The sequence below is a fragment of the Schistosoma mansoni genome, chromosome 1 (genome assembly GCF_000237925.1).
Source record: "Schistosoma mansoni strain Puerto Rico chromosome 1, complete genome".
Classification (NCBI taxonomy): domain Eukaryota; kingdom Metazoa; phylum Platyhelminthes; class Trematoda; order Strigeidida; family Schistosomatidae; genus Schistosoma; species Schistosoma mansoni.
The window spans coordinates 56,969,964-56,982,649 of record NC_031495.1 but is presented as its reverse complement, the minus strand read 5'-3'; the positions used below and the strand labels follow the sequence as shown (position 1 = coordinate 56,982,649).

The following is a 12,686-nucleotide window of genomic DNA, read 5'->3' as shown; positions in this document are numbered from 1 at the left end:
GATCTATCTCAGCCTGTCTTCAACCACTGATGCCAGTTATCACGCGTACCTCAACTACGTTGTCTACGTCTATCACTGTAGTACAAACCAATGACTACTTATCACATATAGAAACTTGGTTATTTTACTTATTGATGTATTTTTTTAAAGAGAAATTGTACAGAAGGGAAATGACGAAGATCGAAGCGGAATCCTAATTTCAATTTACGCTCTAGTTTCGGTGAATGCAAAATGTATGTTTCACATCATGTATAATTGTATTCTTTCCACCAAAAAAACATTTCCAAAAAATTGGTTTGCTTTATAACATTTTTGTGTAATACAAGTGAAAATCTTAATCAGCACTCTTAGCTTATAACTAGTTTCATTTAAACTTTGTGCCGTGTCCAAAGTTTATTGATTGTCTGGTTGTAAAACAAGTAGCATTATTCATCATTATATTCTTTTAATTCAAATAAGTTTATATGATGAAAATTTTCTCTACATAACAAGGAAGAAAAGCTGTTCAGATTTATGAGACAAATTATTGTCATTGTTGTTGTAGAGCTTAACACACAAATCTCATTCAACTAAACCATTTAAGGATCTAAATTAAAAAAAGCGTCTGTCGGATTTATAATTTGTGTCTCACTTTCATTTTAACATTATTTAGAGAATAATTTGAAATGAAATTCAGGCTAAAGCATTCAACCTATTCATTTATAACATAGAATAAGGTACAGAATTGAAATATATCAAAATGATAAACTATTGGCGGTAATCAGTACAAAGTAATGAATTAGAGAAAATTTATCATGGAAATGAATTCAGGTTAATTTTTAGTGAAAATCAATATGTCAGAAAAATGCACAAGATTGTGCTGTTTTAGTCGAAGTGAAATAATTAGGAGGACTATACGAAAATAACAGTGTTATTTCAATTATACATTGCTTATGTTCTTTATAGTTAATACTGAATTAAGGTGGGTTTCAGACAAACTAAAACGTCAATTAAAAATATGATGGTATTATTGATATATGTGACTGTCATTAACGACTTATGTGGTTGATTAGTTAATCAGTCATTTATAAAACAACTAAGAGCTTTGCACAAATGTATATTAGTCCAGGTTGTCAAACTTTTAATCATCACATCGAAAGGAAATCGAAAGAGTTGAAGCACAAAATAGTATCAATGATAGTAAGTGCTATCACACCAAGATATGACATCAGTCTACGAAGTTAACTGAAAATTTGAATTAAGAAGAAATATACAGGTTTCTTGATTGGGAAAGTAGATGATAATCTTAATAATCAGGATGAATTAATACTAACCGTGTTTTATCACTCATTTTTAAAGTGACGTACATATTGAACATGAGTTTTTGCGTAACTTACATGATAGTTGTGCGAATAACCAACATGACTAAACCATACTACTTTGAATCGCTAATATTAAATTATGAACACTTTATTATATTTATTAAACCGAATATTCTGATTGTATACAAATTTTAAAAAAATATGTCTTTGTTTTCTGGTTCTTTCTGGTTGGTTTCAAAATGATAGCTTTATATCGTTTAACGTTGCCATTTAACGTATAAAGACAAACTAGTTTAGTGATCACTTACCGATGAGTATATTAGGCTATCAGCTGTAGTTGTTGTGTGAAGGTAAGACAATATTTCAAATTCACCATCCAAAAATGGTCAATTTCAATAACTAAACACCTGAACCCACAGTTTTACAACTCAACCATCAGGAAAAGAAAGATCATGGAGATTAGTTCAGTTCAAAGATAGTTCCTGCTACACACTGTTATCAGCTGGAAAATAAATGGGAACAGCTGTTTTGCCCTGATTTGCGACTCCTCAACAACACACCTTGTCAAAGTTAAACATTGTAATTCATTTTGCGTACATGTACTTAATTAGGAGTTTTGTTAGTTTCAACCCCATCACACCTACTTTATTTCTAGTAACAATGCCAAATAGCAATCTAATTCCTGAGCTCAGATGTACTAAATATTCATTCCTGTCGTTGTTTTTGTAAATAATGTATTATTCTCTTTTACAGAATTGAATGATCGATTATTTGAACAATTGGCTGAAGTATCGAAACCGGAAATTAATAAAAATAAATCACCATCCTCCTTGTTGTCATTGTCATCATTATCAAACGACCAATCTGTCTCCCATGAAAGTGAAATTAAACGTATTTATAGTGAAAAGTTAAAAACACTTAAAAAACAATTTAAAGCATTAAATGAACAATTACAAACAACACGTTATGTTATTTCCAAATCGACAACATGTAAGTTATTTAATATATACTGTTCTGTAAAAACACATAATTATATCAAAAAACATTGTGAGCATTTGAGGGTTATAAGATAGTTTGCAGATAATATCCAATATTCCGAATTCTTTTGTTTTATTAACTGTTTATGATGTAATTAAACATGAAGGCATCTTTCCTTCTTTTCATATCCAGTAGTATAAATCAGTTTAATACTTTCTCAATTGTACTCATGACCACATGATACAGCTCTAAGCACACTGATCTTTAATTAATGATCTTAGTTTTAGTCATCATTAATTTACAACACTTCGTTGTTGATCACTCATTTTAGGTTCCAAAAGTTATGATTTCATAATAATGCAACTTGAAACAGCTGTTGCTCAGTTAAAAATGACTGAATGAGCTGAGTCATATTTTGTCGAATAAGTCACATGTAACCCAATTGTTTAAAGCTATGGTATTCTTTTATTTATGAAAAAAAATGAGGATATAAATGTGGTGCTGTAGGATGTGAGGTGAGCATTGATTTATTCGGTGTAAATATGTCCCGGTTGACATGATTGGTTCAGTTGCTTCATGTTTAAGCTATATTGGCACAGCTAGTGATGATCTAGACGATTGAATAGGCTTCATATTGAAATTATTGAGGTATTGACCACTGGTAAGAAATTGAATTGGAATAAACAAAGTATTAAAATTACCGACCGTCTTAGAATTATAAATACATTTAGCCGGCAGAGTATTCGATTGTCTTGTAGGTGTTTTACACAAATGAACGTTTGGATTCGATATACGTGCCAGTAATGTTTTTGCTAATTCATAACTGTGGTAAAGATCAGATGGTGCTGGCATTTGATTAGTGTAATTACTGGTAATACTGCTATTGCAAGGCGGTTGTTGATGATTAGTGATCGTAGATGTGGAAAGAAGACCTAAAATAAAATAAATATGATATTCCTAATGAACATTGTCAAAGTTATAATATCAAATAATATAATTTGCAATATTTTTCGTCATTAATTTACACTGATTATGTATGCAGTGATGATAAACTGATTCTGGTTTCTGATTTGACTTAAAACTACTTTCAGCAACATTGCACGCTCAGGTCAGTCAATCAATCGATCAATCGTCCAGATAGTTGTTTTGTTCACGTATGTAATAAAACTAAGCTCAAACTTATTTTAAATCGGTACATAATATGAAGGTGGCGTGTGCTCCTAGCCCACACGTATTTCGATACAGATATCAAATTTAAAATAATAAAAACATAAAATTAGACAAAAACATTTCCTTTCTTTGTTTTTCCTAAAAACTTGATAAACGGATATTTTTTTCTCATCTTATACTACATGTATACTGTCAAAACAATAGAATTCGTCACATTTCACTTGAAAATAGATAAACAATAAACAAATTATGCACACCAGTATACTCAGTCAACTGGACATTTATTAACATTATTTTAAATTTGGAACATTTGCAAAAATATAAACTTGTTTGTAAGTGAACTTGTTTTTTCTCACTAATTTTTGTCATCTAAATAGGGTTTAAATCAAATAAGGAAGTTTGTAAAATAGATTTCCATTAAGGACTGTAATATGCCAGTTGGTGAACCAGTGTAAAAGAATAAGGTGTAACTTACGGACTTCTTAGTATACACGATTGCGTTGAAGATCTATAAAAAAATAAGATAGTTCTTAACTGTTGATGATGGGGATCTTATCAATGCAAAACTTGTTACAAATAAAAGAATACCATAGCTTTAAACAATTGGGTTACATGTGACTTATTCGACAAAATATGACTCAGCTCATTCAGTCATTTTTAACTGAGCAACAGCTGTTTCAAGTTGCATTATTATGAAATCATAACTTTTGGAACCTAAAATGAGTGATCAACAACGAAGTGTTGTAAATTAATGATGACTAAAACTAAGATCATTAATTAAAGATCAGTGTGCTTAGAGCTGTATCATGTGGTCATGAGTACAATTGAGAAAGTATTAAACTGATTTATACTACTGGATATGAAAAGAAGGAAAGATGCCTTCATGTTTAATTACATCATAAACAGTTAATAAAACAAAAGAATTCGGAATATTGGATATTATCTGCAAACTATCTTATAACCCTCAAATGCTCACAATGTTTTTTTAATATAATTGTTTTTCACACATCAGTATCGTACATAGCCAGTTATCTAATCTTTGTTTTGATACATTATTTTGTGGATCAGTTGGTTAACTATGGGAATAATAATAACACTTGACTCAACATTATAAATTTCTTGAGGTTTTTCAGAACATTGGGAAGCAGAAAACCAATGAATAGTGTGTAAAAAAGACTGAAAAATACTGTACACATTTAGTGAGAAAATATTATCACTTACGTAAAATACTATTCACTTTCACTGGAATATTTTCATCACTATGAGATCAAGGTTTATTAACCTGTATTAGTTGACGATCGAAAGATTTAATTCAAAATGATGCAACAAAGGCTAAGGACTATACAAAATGTAAACAAAACACATCTTTGAGACATGCACAAATGACGACTATTTTACAGTCAAAGGCTTGAAGAAAATGAAATATGTTGATAAGGAAACGAAATCACCATGTATTTTAAACTACACTTAAGTGAAAAAAGATTACCAACTTGAATACTACACGCGGTGTAGACAAATAAGTTGTACATTAATCTAGTAATTGACGACGATCCCATAAGCGATTATATAAACTCTAGTTCTTGTAATTGTAAAATACAAAAATACTGATTTTATGGGTTTAATCTCGTATGCCCAAAGCTTTGAACACATTTATGGTTTTTTTGTAATCATCCATACTTAATAGTGTAGTTTTAACCTCATAAAATAGTTTACATTCACGTTTACCGAAAATTAACTCAGTATAGGGTTGTGGAGATTGTTGAGTTTAGATTGATATCTTGAATAGATCAATGTTAGACCACCATTGAAAACCTAGAAGCACTGGACAGCCGTCTCGTCATAGTATGGGACTCAACAGTGCACATCCACGTTCTCGCACACGGGATTCATAATGTGTTCGAATACGATTAGTTCAACTCTCTTATTTGTTGGAATTATGTAATGAAACTTTATTTTCTTTCTGTATTCAATAATTTTGTGTTAATGAAATATATTGGTGTAAACCAAGTGGGAATTAAATACAATCTTTGGGATTCAATTTAGGTCTACAAAGTCTACTACAAAAATAGGACCAAACTTAGATCCCTGTAGGAAACATTTACAATTACGATTATTTTATTCTTTGTAAATGTTATTTGATCTAGTAGGTTTACCTTTATCTTTAGCACAAATCGAACAAAGAAATCTTCAGTCTAATCAAGTAATCAACATGTCTCCACATTACAACATTTAGGTTTACATTCATGGGTTAGAAGTACTTGGTTGCTCAAGCTTATATCGTCAAAATTTAAACGATCAATTTGGCACAAATTAGGCACTAAGTATATGGGAGTCAATCTATGTAATATTATGTTTAAAATAATCTCACTAAATGAAATTTAAATAATTTCTACACTTTGCTTGCCTAACTGGGTCCCTAAAGTAGTTCGGATTGATTTGCCTGGTGAAATACTGAAATTATTTCAGTTTCAAATTATCCCAAATATAATATTTACATCTGATAACTTATGTTTCCCCACAATTCATCGGATTATTTTAATAACTACAAATTATACTAAACAATTTCGCTGTTTTGTATACTAAAATTTGTTGTATACTATTACTTCTAGATGATGATAGTGCGTATCGTAAGAAGAGTTCTGCACGTCCTGTCGGCTATTCATTCTTTACACCTAAGTGAGTTTTTTTTCTTTCACAATTTATATTTTATACATTATTATTACTGTATTAAAAGAAGCTTCAGTTAGTACGCACTCTGGATTAGTATTATTTATTGAATTCAAGTGGCAAATAATTTGTTTGTATGTATTAAAGTAGGGCAATTATCAACGTCTCAATGTTTTTTTTTCTTGAATCAGAATAATTTATAGAGTGACATCCTGCTACGTTTAAATAAATGATCTTTAAGTCGTGTAATAAAGTGCACAAAATGAAATGATTCTTAACATCTGACTGCTCAAATTTGAGGATGTACTTTTTCATTGAATATTTGTCAATGCATGTTGGACTTACTTAAAACACTGAATAACAGTTTAAGCCATATCGTTCCTATTGCACTATGTGTCCAGAGGATTTAGTGATGTTGAGTGTTGTTATTACATTTAATCCTAGACCTCTTCAAATACAGAGAATGATTTCATAATCTGAAGACAATTTAGAATATACAATAATGTACTATGCTAAACTACTTCTGATAAAAATTTTATTACTTACTACTAAATTACTTGCTCGTTCTTCAGCTACAGTCTTCAAATCCTTGTTTTTGAATTAGTTTCGAAGTTTATCCGTTATTATTTTTTTCTATTCCTTTAAACTTCATCATATATATGTATGTTTAAACCAAAGCATAGTCATTGGTCAGCGTCGTCCTTTCTTTCTATTGATCAACTCTTCAGGTGTCCGTTATGGAGTTGATTTTGAAACACTGTACTGGATACTGATAGTAACAAATGGTCATCATTGCCATATTCCCTTCAGTTTGCAGATTATTATTTGCTTTCCGCCGTAGGATAATGATACCATTGTCTATGTATCTTTCTGCTTTGCTTATTCTACCTACTTCAATGTTCCCTACTATGTTTACTACATTCTATCATTTGCTATCCTGTGTATGTTTCGGTAATTTCAACAGAATCGAAATTTTTATTTTATCCGAACTGTGACCGCTGATTGCAAGAATACTACAATACATATACAGTGTTATGGGATTAGCCAGCGTATAAGTGTAGTTCAAGTTTCGAAATTGCTACTATGCGTACACTAACTTTTCCACGGAAAATAATTACCAACTTTTCAAATACACCTAGCTCACTTCATAGAACAAAGTTTTCAGCTAACTTATGGAGCATGTCAATGTTATGGGGAAAAGTAACCACAATTCCCAAGTATTATCTGCATTTGATTTGGCATCTGAGTTTTTGTTGACAAAAACATTTGTTACAGTTGGCCCTGAAAATGCATCATATATTACTACGAAACAATGTTGTTGTGAAACAGAAGTAACAAAGTTATTGAAATGGATGAAGAATGTTAAGGTTACTGTATAACCGAGACTGTAGTTCAGAATGATTTGTATCACTTTTATCTTACATTCACAGCGTCCCAATGTTTCGAAATATTACTCGAACTAAAACCTCTTTACCTCAGTTCATGAAACTTATACCCTTAAATCTATTATTTTAAACTGTAATCAATAATTCGTTAATGATGTCAATCACACTCAGATACATGTTACTAGGTCTCGTCACTAAATATGTGTAATCCTTCAGTCAAAACTGTCGCGACGGCAGGTTAATCGACATCTAAAGTAATGGCCCACCACTTAGAATCCTGTAATATTCCTCTATGTAGACTAACTGCTCAACATGGCTAATGGAGCGATTGGGCTAACAAGATTAACTTTAACTTAAAATAATCTTAATTCCATTGGTCAGCACCGTAATAAGTGCAAGAAAAGGAATCAATCAGTCGGATGAATATTCTCTCCCATGAGCTATACTTTCGAACACTGATCAATAATTCACTGAGGATGGTTTGAGTGGCCTGTATTTCATTGTACAGTAAGATAATATTATGAGCTTACGTTTTTTTTAAAACAATCAGTTCCGTGAACAGAGTACTACTTCTAACCTCTTGAAGTTTTGGAAAGTAGGTTGTTTGATTTGTGTAAAGTTCCAGTTCATTCCATACCTTTCCGTCTGATGAGTAACGGCCATGTAACACATGACAATTTCTTTTAAACGTATTAGATTTACGACTGTTCACGTCAGTAAAGCAAAGCGCTATTATTATTCCGTCTTTAGATAGTCTCTTAGTTACACAATGACATCATAAATTTATTATATTCAACAATAAATGAAGTTATCATTCTGTAATAATATTGAATTCACTATCCAAAAATTTACCGCAGTTTATTCTCCTAGTTTTAGATAATATTTCCTGAATGGATTATCTATATCCCCTTCTGATTAAAACATTAGTCTATAGTTTCTCTCCTGTTGTAGTATTGAAAATTTTATGTCAAGCTTTTATTTTGAGTTTTTTAAAAGTACACCTACCAGCTGACTTATTATTCTACATATGATTCCTTAAATACTTTCATATAGCGTGACTTACTTAAATTGACTGATTAACTTGTAAGCACTTTTGTTAAAATAACAGTTTTCGTTTCTCTTGCTAACAACGTAATATTGAAAAATTAACAAGCAATTAAAATTATTCAATTAAGAGAAACACGTGAAAAACCGGAAGAGTGAATAGTAATGAAATATGTCTGTTAAGTAAAGGGAAAAACTTAAATTATTTAAATTGACTTATGCCATGTATCCCTAAGAGTTCATATATAGAAAAACCATTCCCGATATATATATATATATATATAGAGAGAGAGAGAGAGAGAGAGACTTGATCTCTTTAAATTTGTTTTCCATTTTACTGATTACTGTATCATTCTGCACAACTTTATTCTCATTAATTGTATATAAATCTCAATTACATTGATTTGCGTAAGTTTTTTAAACTGACTTACTCTATACCAAAGCAGTAGAGATTTGATTCTACTGTCAGTCTTTCTCTATTGTTTTAAACATTTGAGAAGTTTTGCTAATCTGTGGTATACCTGGTTGTATTTTGTTAAGAGAATCTACTTATTTCATATTTCCGGCAGTTATGTATGCTTAGTATTATAATTATTTCATAATCGTGTACTGTTATGTTTATCTCATGTATTCTCAAGGATGTATCTAAATTTTATTTTTATTGTAGCGATCGAAAGAAACATAAGAAAATGACAAAAAGCCATTTGGCCACATCCAATTTGTTGTATCCTGTAAGTTATTGTTTTCAATGGTAATTTGAATACCTAGAGCAATTGACAGTATTCAGGCTTAACGAATTTCTAGAGAGAAAATGAAATATTTATGAAAAAACTAATTCATTCCTTAATATTAACAATGGGTCAGTTGAAACCCTTTCTAATATTAACGTGAACATTATACCTGTTGAACAAGTTAGTGGTTTTCGGGACTCGGTAGCCCAGTAGATAATACTTTAATTTTCGGAGCGAAAAGTACTGGGTTTGAGTCGCAGTGTGAATATCAACACCAAAATACATTCACCTGACAAGTCCTAATGGAACGAAACATAGGTTTTATATATTCCACTGCTAGCCACAATCCATCTGTTTTAAAACCCATTAGTCCCACTAAAATAATCCATTTGAATAATAATTCTTCCAACGCAAAATGTTTTCTACCCTTATTGTTTTGATTTTTATATTTGAAAAGTACCTATATCGTCCCAATTATTATCTTTCAACTTTCGATTAGTGGTTGTACTCAGTATATGACTAATTCCGTATAAAATCTTATATATTGACTAAGATATTACTGTTTTGTTATACTTCCTATAAGCCTAATTTATCCAGTTTCGTATGAAGTTTACATCGATTCACTATTAGGATTTAGAATTCTGTTTAATGAAGATAGAGAGAAAATTTTCGAAAACTCTCAAATAACATTACAGTTCTGATAGGCACTTGCTTGTGCAAGTGGACTCAGTATCTGAGTAGATAACGCGATAACGTTTGAAGCGAGAGTATTGGGTTCGAGTCCCAGAGTGAACATCAACTCTGAGATGCAGTACATCCGTCTGACGAGTCCCAAATAGGACGAGACGCGCGTCCTGGATTCCACTGCTAGCCACTATCCATCTTTGCTTACAACGCTTGTGAAATAAGGCTATATCGAGGCAATACCCACAGTATGCACATATGCCAATAAGAGACTGACCAGTCGCAGTCCTAAACATCAATGGCAGGATTCAAACAAGTAATACTAAGTGAAGTTAAACATTACTCTTTGTTGTAAATTATAATTCAGAGGAATATGATATTCAACAGTTTATAGGTTTCTTTATGTTTATCAAACAACCTTAATTGTTTCTCTCTACTGACAGCTCTTAATATTACAAAAAATGTGATTTCAGCTGCTCTTCCATATTTTCGTTTGTAAAATGTATTACAACTTGAAATAATTCGTGGTGAAAGAGAAAGTGATAACCCAATAGTTTTTATAGTTTCCTTTGTTTATTTTTATTCAGTTTAGGATCACCCTAACCTATCACTTCATTTAAGATGCAAACCATTAATTTCTTTCCTAATCAAGCTTTATATTTTCAATATACAAATGCATTTTCGTGACACTAAGGTCTAATCTAAAGATCTACTTTTCTTTCTAAACTTCAATCCATATATGTTTGATCGGCTTTAGTATTTATCTGTCAATAGTATAATGAAATATTTCTTCTAGCTATTAATTGATTTTCACGCGTTATTCCATATATATATATACACGGAAAGTCGTTTCTGTCAGTATCACTGGGACAGTTATTTCTATATTTTACTCGGTTCAACGAATACTAACGTCAATAAATTGTACTGATGAACGTTTTAAAGTTGAATTTCATTTTTATCCTAATGATTAATTAGTTAAACGATTCCATTCATTATCGTTAATAAAACTGTCCCTATTTGACCAATTATTTTCGATTAATTACTGTCATTGTTTTATTTATAATTAATAGAAATAATTTGTAAGCTAATTAAATTGTAACCAATTTATTTATAATTACACTATAGAATACTGTGAGGAAAAAAGAATGATCGATTAGTTCTTTCTAGAAGTTATATTACTTCGAATTGTTACATTTAATTTCAGATGACTCTGAGTTCATTATTCACATTGTTTATTTAGTTAAATGTACAGTCTGTACGGTATTTGTAAGACAATTTTATTTTTCTAATATTTGCTGTCTTTGACAATTTGATGAATTTCTTTACGAAAACTTTCATCGTAGATATTCTCATATGATTGGATATTATGTCTACAGAGTTTCGATTTGTGAAAATGTCAGTGTAATTGGTTTATAGCTTCTTGCATATTCACTATGAGTTGTTACTGGTGAATTACATGTTGAATGTAAGATGAAAGTCAGGGATATGATTGTTAAACAACTAACTTATTTTCAGCCTCCTACAAATTTCAGCATAACATCTTGTTAACAGGATTAATCCAAATGTATATTTTTGAGTACAACATTATCGAAAGTTGAATCAATTCACCTAAGAAGGTGTCTTCAGTTAGTGTTGTTAAGATATTTTAAATCTGAATATACACATGGTAAAGTAGTGGGATCGAAATCTGTTTCAGCACTAGTAATCTGAACAGTTTTTGTCCAACAAAGTTATCTGACTGTTGCCAGCAATCTAACATTCTATAATCATAGTTTGTAGTTTGATATAAGACAGTAACAATCAGTTTATAACTCTTCTTAGCATATTTTACTAATTAGCTGCGTCTCTGACTCCCCATTCTATATGTAGACTTGAGCTAAATGAAACTGACTGCAATTTATATGTTAATATTTCAAAATCTGTCAACAAAATATCTCCAATAATAATATTACATATAGAAACGTATGATTTTAATGAAAGCTGAGATATATTTAATATTGGAAGCGTCTAAAGTTTCGTATGTCTTTAATCTCGATTTCGTTTGATTTTCATTTTCTGTCAAGTTTTCCTTAAAATAAAAAAAAAACACAATGATTAGTCGCTTTTACTGTTGGCTTACATAAGTCTAATTGATTTTTTATGTATATTATTACGAACACAATAGTTAGTGATACGTTTCAAGTCATTTGACTTATAGTTAACTCACATGTCAACTAATTCCTTGTTATATTTCAATGTTTTGCTCATGTACGTATGTGTGTGTTTATTCTTAATATTTACGTTAATAAAACTGACCACTTTATATGTGTAAATCTCAACGGAAAGAATAGAACATTTACTGCAATTATATGACTATTGGTTTGACTTTTGGTTATTGATTGACCTTGTTTAGCATATGAGATAGAAGCTTTCACGAAATTTTCGGTAGTGATTTTTTTGGCTTATTGATTTCAGCTTCTTGTATTTTAAAAGACCTGTATAATACTTCATTTGCTTAGGTTTAAATAGTCAAGTGATGATAACATTAAAAATCATTGTTCATTTAATTTCATGATCATTGTAATTTCCTTGAGATTATTTATCTTTGTGTATAATTCAAAACAATATTAGCTTTATTTAAAGAATGAAGTTGTTCAATCATCGATAAACCATTAGAATATTGAAAATGTGATTAATCATAATAACAACATAAATTTATTCGAATATAGTCTTTACATTGATCTGAT

At 30.5% G+C, this 12,686-nt stretch overlaps 1 protein-coding gene across 2 annotated transcripts in view; it reads left to right on the top strand.

Moving 5' to 3' along the window:
• Positions 1-12,686, top strand: part of Smp_159150.1 (hypothetical protein) — a gene marked incomplete at both ends in the record, with an annotated part of 64,772 nt that overhangs the window by 34,915 nt on the left and 17,171 nt on the right. For both annotated transcript variants that reach the window (XM_018794962.1, XM_018794961.1), the window contains 3 exons: positions 2,055-2,291; positions 6,059-6,125; positions 9,213-9,276. In XM_018794962.1, coding sequence (XP_018649321.1) covers positions 2,055-2,291; positions 6,059-6,125; positions 9,213-9,276 — 368 coding nt within the window. The remainder of the gene's footprint in view (positions 1-2,054; positions 2,292-6,058; positions 6,126-9,212; positions 9,277-12,686) is intronic.